Source organism: Diceros bicornis, chromosome 31 (genome assembly GCF_020826845.1).
Source record: "Diceros bicornis minor isolate mBicDic1 chromosome 31, mDicBic1.mat.cur, whole genome shotgun sequence".
In the NCBI taxonomy this organism is placed as follows: Eukaryota; Metazoa; Chordata; class Mammalia; order Perissodactyla; family Rhinocerotidae; genus Diceros; species Diceros bicornis.
In genome coordinates, this window is record NC_080770.1 from 10946351 (window position 1) to 10953402 (window position 7052).

The 7052-nt window shown below is 43.1% G+C and overlaps 1 protein-coding gene across 1 annotated transcript; it reads left to right on the forward strand.

Annotated features, from left to right (window-relative positions):
* The first annotated feature begins 1942 nt into the window (after positions 1-1942).
* On the forward strand, positions 1943-4943 carry LOC131395515 (mammaglobin-A-like). The gene is made up of 3 exons (XM_058527382.1): positions 1943-1997; positions 4148-4336; positions 4906-4943. The coding sequence occupies exons 1-3, from the start codon at positions 1943-1945 to the stop codon at positions 4941-4943; spliced, it is 282 nt and encodes a 93-aa protein (XP_058383365.1).
* The last annotated feature ends 2109 nt before the right edge of the window (positions 4944-7052 follow it).

Below are 7052 nucleotides of genomic sequence, written 5' to 3' on the forward strand. Positions count from 1 at the left end.
GCTTGTTTGTTATCTCCCTGGTGAGCTCCACAGAGCAAGGTTCTCCTCTAACTTGTTCCCACAACTGAATTTGTGGCACAGAGAACAGGGCCCAGTCATAGGAGAACCTCATGGTTACTGTTGAACAATGGATGGGTGGATGGATGGATGGATGGATGGATGAAATCTTCCCCCTTTATTTTGGTGATGAAGAATAGCCCTGACCTAATTGCCAAACATCCATTGCCAATCCTCCTCTTTTTGCTGAGTAAGACTGGCCCTGGGCTAACATCTGTGCCTATCTTCCTCTACTTTATACGTGGGACACGTGCCACAGCATGGCTTCTTGAGCAATGTGTAGGTCTGCCCCCAGGATTCGAACCTGAGAACCCCAGGCCATGGATGCAGAGCACACGAACTTAACCACTAGGCCGCCACGCCAGCCCCAAAACCTCCCATTTTTTTATGATTACCCTAGTTTAAGTCCTGTGATAGGCTCTTTACATGGAGTGTCTGTCATCCTTACAAAACCAGGCATGGTATTATCACTGACTACATGCCTCAAGAAACTCAAGGGTAGGTTTGGAAGCAATTAACTGCTTTTCCAAGTTGTTTCTTTTCCTTTCAAATGTTAAGGAGATGTAACCACCAGCCATCCTGAAACTGACCAAGCTAGAAACTCAAGGGAGATGTAACCACCAGCCATCCTGAAACTGACCAAGCCTCACCACAAGAGCTATGCCCATGACCTTTGCCTTATTTTTAATGCAAAGATCTCTCCAGGAGGAGCTTAGGCCTCATTACGTGGAAGCATGTTCTCCAACTGAGCCTGTGCAAGCGAATACCCACCTCTTCTTTTTGAATCTTCATTCCCCAACCAAATAAAAGTTCCTGCTTCCCTTTGTTTGGGGACGCCATGACTTTGGAAATGATTCCTCATGGCCTCCTATTTGCTGCAAATACACTTTACTTTGGGAGACAACTTCCACTGGTATAGAGTCTTCTTTAACTCACTAGGAGGTGAGCCCACTTGGTTCAGTAACAGTATCATTTATGCCCATTTTAGAAATGAGGAAGAGGAAGCTCAGAATGACCAGCACTTTAACTTGCCCAAGGACACTTCATGATTAGGTGTTGCATCCAAGATTCAAACCCACACCTGCATGAGCCCAGATCTCCTCACCATTCCACCACTCAGCACTGCCTCCCCTAAGCAATCAGTTATTGTACTTCTTCAAGTCATCCTTTCAGTGGAAGAACTTTAAACAGCTAACATAAACTAAAAGAAAATTAATTTATAGATTAGAATAAATTTATTAATTTGAGTTAACTGAGATATTCTTTGTAAAAACAAACTTCAGAGAGGTAACATTAATATTTCCCAATCTTACAGCACCTGAACGAAAGTGTCAGTGGGTGAAAGAAGTCTGCCTCCCAGAGGAGGTCTGTGGTATTGCATCGAGCCCAGGTGTGTGGTAAACCAGCAGGAACAGACACACAGGATATCAAGCTTTTTGTACCTTGAAGAAGTAGAATGAGAAGAGAAAAAAGAGGAGGAAGAAGAGGAGGAGGATATAATGAAGACCACAATAATAATAAAAACCACAAGGGTGACAACACAGGCTCGCAATGGTGTTATTTGCTTTATTATTTAGAAAGTACCTTTGCATTAATTTCATCTAAGTTTTGTATCATTATCGCATTTCCAAAATTGTTTGGGGTCCAAAAAGCTCTGCCTCTTTGGTTTCCACAAACAGAGCACAGGCAGGCTGGGTTCCGGCTGATTCTCGCTGTCCTTTCCTGGTCCAACGCCAGGTTCACCACGTGACTCATTCTCTCATTAATGGGAGGGATTAAGGTGGTGACCTTAAGAACAAAAGGAGGAGTTCTGGGTGCTCCCCTCCAGATTGAGTTCCTTCATTACTGCCACATCAGAGACCAGCCAACAATAGCTGCCTCCACCATGAAGCTGGTGACAGTCCTCATGTTGGTGGCCCTCCCCCTCTACTGCTATGCAGGTGAGCAATGACAGGGAGGGCAGGCCTTGGGCTAAAGGTTGTTGTCAGGGCCCCTGTGGAAGAATTCCTGTTCCCCAAACCCCAGTACAGGACAGCCCCAGTATAAAGTGTCTGGGTGTAATAGCCCAAAGGATTATCATTAACTCTAGAAAATTAAGGTAGTTTCCTCATGGGCTGTGCCTCCGCCATGGAGCTGCATGTAGCATCTCATGCCATTCAGGGCAGATCACCATCATCACAGGCACCATGAAAACCAGGAGGGGTTTGAGGATTGAATATTGGAATTAGATATTTCAGTGGGACAAGGGAAAGATATGAAACTGAGGATGAAGGAGTTCAAATTTCCCTGGATTAGGATGAAAGGTGCCTGTACGCACAAGGTTAACCTGGGAAACAAAGTAACCAAAGTTTCTGAGCTTGCCTTGCAGAACAGCAGGAGGACCACTGATAAGAGAGTAGCTTGCCGCCAGCCCTCCGCCTGACTAAGCGTCACACAGGAGCATTGAGAAGCTAAAATGACCGATTGTAAGCCTCACACTTCATAGACTAAAGATCCACTGCATGCAACACATAGAACCCCCCTGAATTTGCACATGTGGCCCATGAAGAAACATGAGAGACAATCGCCCCTGCGCAGAGGACTCTTAGAACTTCAGCCCCCAAGGTCACATGCTCCCCTCCCCGTTTTATTCTCACAATGTGCTTTGGAAAGATGCTTAGAACTGCACACATGCAAGCCAATCCGTAACTAGTAGAAAGAATAACTTGTTAGCAGAAAATTTATGTCCTCTGCCCAAACTTTTCCTTCTGTCCTGTGTAAAGAAAGAACTGAGGTTTTCTTAGATTCCTCAGGAATGTTGCATTCAGCAGATCCACTATGGAGAGGTGCCCAATGTTCTGCCATCATCCATCACCTGACATTTCTGAGCCCCCTCTCCAACCCCGTTTGCCTTTATAAGTCATTTCCAAATCAGTTCCCGTTAAGATGGGTGTTTTTTTTAGGATGATAGTCCACCATCTTCCAGTTTGCTAGCTTATTGTTTATTAAAGTATTTTCTCTACCACCGTCAGCTAGGTCTTTCACCTTGCAGTGAGCAGATCAACACCTGCTAGGTATCAGATATGCTTTGATGGCCCCCTGACATTGGCTCTAGCTGGGTTTCCTGAAAGATGCACTCATAGAGTTTCCTTAAATGTGGAAGGAAATGGGAAACCTCTCAGGAGAAAAGGCTCATGCTACAGGTGTGACCCAGTGTCCCGAATCAAGTGGGGGTCTACTTTTCACACATTTGAGAAGTTGATTTGAGCCTACTGGGATACCCCTTAGCTCCCAGTCTCTTCATGATCAACCCTGACTGGGAGAACTCACACCTGCTGGAGGTCTCCTTCTAGCAGTGAAGATCCAGAGGGAGGAAAATGCCCTGGCAGCCAGAATCTGATCTTCAATAATCAATCACCTACATAGTGTGTTTCATTTAATTTACCAAGTTCTTTTAATATCCCACCTCATTTGTTTCTGAAGTACATGCAGATATGTTAAAGGTGATATCCTCAAGGTCAATTAAATAGAAAATCTCAGAGGGAAGAATAAAAATCCTGCTCTCCTGAATCCAATTCCAGACCCTTATCACTACACACCTCAAATGGCTACAACAGATCACTTTATGAACAAGAATTTTATTTGTGCACTATTTTTTTGTTGCAGAAAATAATTAGTGTCAACAGAGCTAATGGACAATATTCTAGACCCAATACATCTACAACACTGGGAAATCCTACTTGATGATCTGAATGATAATAGTGAAGCATCACATGACTCTGAACAAAGAAAGACCAGATAATGTTTAATATGTTGCACTAACTCAGAGCATCTCATTTCTTGAGCATTCTCCTTAATTGTGGATATATAATGTTGGGCTTCTCTGGGCTGTGGAGGCAGGAAGCTGGGGGAGGGCAGATGTTTTAAGGCTTAAAGGAAATCCCAGATCCTGAGTTTACTCTCCTAGGATTGAGAACTCAAGGCCATTCACTATAATCTTTCTGAATGCACATCTCTACTGGATGTAAGAAGATGACAAACATCATCGTTATGCTCCAAAAGGGGTCCATACTTCCATAATTGAGCCCACTTTTGCATGATTTCCTTGCAGGTTCCAGCTGCCAACTTCTCAAGGATGTGGTTGAAAAGGCAATTAATCCTGAACTGTCCAAGAGTGAATATCTAACAGCTCTTCAAGAGCTCACATCAGATGATGCCACTGCAAAGGGCACAGAGGAATTCAACCAACGTTTTCTCAACCAGTCAAATGAAACTCTGACCAATTTCAGAGAGATGATGATAACTTCACTATTTTTTACGAGCTTTAAACCACTGGACAGGGAGAAGCAGGCTCTAAGTTTGTCACTAATTATGCCAAATCAACAGTGAACATACCTTATTTTATCTCAGTGAACTTAATTCTTGGTGAGTTTGATGACTTTGACATCAAAAAAAAGCCATCAAGGCCCCAGTGCTGATTCGCCTCTTCACTTTGTGGAATCTTTAGTGAATGATAAATGAAAAAGATAAAAGATGGAAAAGATGGCTCAGGAAAACTCTTATCTAACTCTCAGCTCCCCTTACACACACATGCCCATGTACACGTGCACACACACAAACACACACACAGACATCTTTTATCAAAGCAAAAACATCTGATTCCCAAGAAGCCCTTCACTTGTAGGAGAGATCAGCAAAAAAGATCTCCTTCTTCATAGTTAGTGCTACTTCCAGCAATAACTTTCTTGGATGTCAGATGTGTGCAGACAAACCCAGGAAAAGAGTGAGAAGAAATGTTTGTTTTTCAGAATTTTACCTTGTCAGAGAGAATTGAAAATCTAAGTGATGTCTCTGTGTTTGTTTTCCAGCACTTAATTTACAACAGTCCTTGGTGTGCTCTGTATTAACTGTCCACAAGACCCTTGGCTCAGAGGACTACAGAGAATGGTCAGAAACTGACTGCTGATTGCTGTAAACCACAACTTTTCTTTCTTTTTGCTCATTTGATCTACAAACTGCAAGACAATTGTTGAAACCTCATTTACATTTTCATTTCAATAAAGCATCTGCAAAACCTAAAGTTCTTTTTTCATCTAATTAAAATGAAAGCTTTAGAGAGCCTCATATATCACACCTGTGTGTACTCATGTGCACGTGCGCGTGCACACACACACAATTATTCATTAAGAACTCATGGGTGAGGGACTGAAGAATCTGAAAAGCCCTTGCTCCTTCCCATCTGTAGCCTGACCTTGATCCTTTCTTTGGAAAAGTGACTTTCCTCCCTCATCACCCCGTCTCCCCCAGGACTGTCTCTGATGTCCTCAGGCACTGAGGTTCTGCTGGTTGGGTCCTGCTCAGGTTCCTGATCCACCGCAGGCTTCATCTCCACTCTGAGCCCTGAGCACCATGGCGAGGCTCCTCTCCTGGCTCTCTCTGTCCATGACTCAAGGGTGCAGGGCCGGGAACAGAGCCAGCCAGGGAGGGGACTCGTGCAAAGCAGGGGTGAATCCTGTACTGATTTGAAAATTTGATATATGGCATTAATTTTTATTTTTAAAAATATTTTATTAAAATGTTATGTACCCTAATTACTGAGATTTTTGGTGCCTCCTTATCTTGCGTGATGCCCCCTAGTCCTGTCCCTGCAAGTGGCAATGTGGTCCATTCGTTCATTCCCACAGTGACCCACAAAGCAATGAAGGTTGAGGGAAAAGTGTGTGTTCTGTAGGAATAAAGCAAAGCAAGCAAGATGTCATTGAACCTGAGCTCTCCTTACTTTATCAGTCCCCACAATCCTGTCACCAGTGATAAGTTAGTGCCACCCCTTCTGCTCACATCTCAGCAGGACTCTCTTCCTTCCTGGGCTTCTGTCTCTAGTTCACCCTCCTTCTGAGTTTGTGTAAATTAAAAGGATGATCCAGTGACACTGGGCCAAGTACAATGACTGGTCAATGAGAGGTGAGGCAGAAAGAGTGCTGAGGGAACAGAAGAAACTGATGTTTAGCATTTCCAAATCTTTAGGTTCCTAAATTCAGTGGTTTGCTAAATGGCACAGCTTTTGTGAACCAGCTGGTTACTCATTCATTTCCCCTCCAAAAATTAAAATGAATGAGACTTCATAAGGGAGGAGATAATCACTCAGTGGTACTTTTGATACTAAGGGAAATGAGCCGGTTGAATCTACTACAGACAACAAATAGGGTCTACTATCTCAACTCTCCAAAGTTTACAGAGTGTTGGGACTGTCATTTGTGTAGGGTGTTTGCATAAAATTGGGCAGCTAAATTTTTCAGTCCCAAGTGCCTCCTAAATAAAAAAAAAAACTAGTTTCTAAATTGACTTGCCGACAGAAAGTAGCAACTATCCTGCATGTTTGTTGTTGGGTTTTGGTTTTGTAAACAGGTGAAATTTTCCAACCAGGCACGTGGCATTCAATTTTCCGTCAATCACAGAGTTGTATAAAGCAGCAAAACTGCAGAGGGGATGATCGTTGTATACATTTTAAACCGCTTTGCATGGCCTTGTTGAGATAATTGGTGTAAGAATTTTTCTAAATTTTAAATTTTAATATTTGGAAATATCAAATAAAAATGGAAATAAAAAAAGGAAAATGAGCAGTAAGCTCTCATGGCAGTTTCTATAAAGTAAATTGGGGCTTTGTTATTTCTCAGCAATGCTTCCAACCCCATCCTCTTCTTTCACGAATGTCCGCTAACATCCCTAGAGAATATCCCATTAACTTCCCCTGGGCATACGCATTGTTCCTTCTTCTGTTCTAGTTAGTAGAATTCCAAATGATGGGCTCACACAGCAGCCACATGACTTTTAAAATCCACTTCCAACCAGTCAGACCTCGGAATCACTAAGGAACTCAGGAAATAAACAGGAATAGGAAAACCTCACCATCAGCCCCAAGGTGCTGCTTGTTCCAAGACTCACAGGAGGAACACCTGGCTCAGACCCTGTACCTTCCATGCCTCTGTCAAGGTTAAGTGTCCAACCATCTAAGATAA

Bases quoted from the DNA above. Each gene is read 5' to 3' on its own strand.
- LOC131395515 (XM_058527382.1), top strand. From the start codon at position 1,943: ATGAAGCTGGTGACAGTCCTCATGTTGGTGGCCCTCCCCCTCTACTGC. The intron at 1,998-4,147 runs GTGAGCAATGAC...ATTTCCTTGCAG, and splicing joins CCCCCTCTACTGCTATGCAG to GTTCCAGCTGCCAACTTCTC. The intron at 4,337-4,905 runs TAACTTCACTAT...TTGTTTTCCAGC, and splicing joins CAATTTCAGAGAGATGATGA to ACTTAATTTACAACAGTCCT.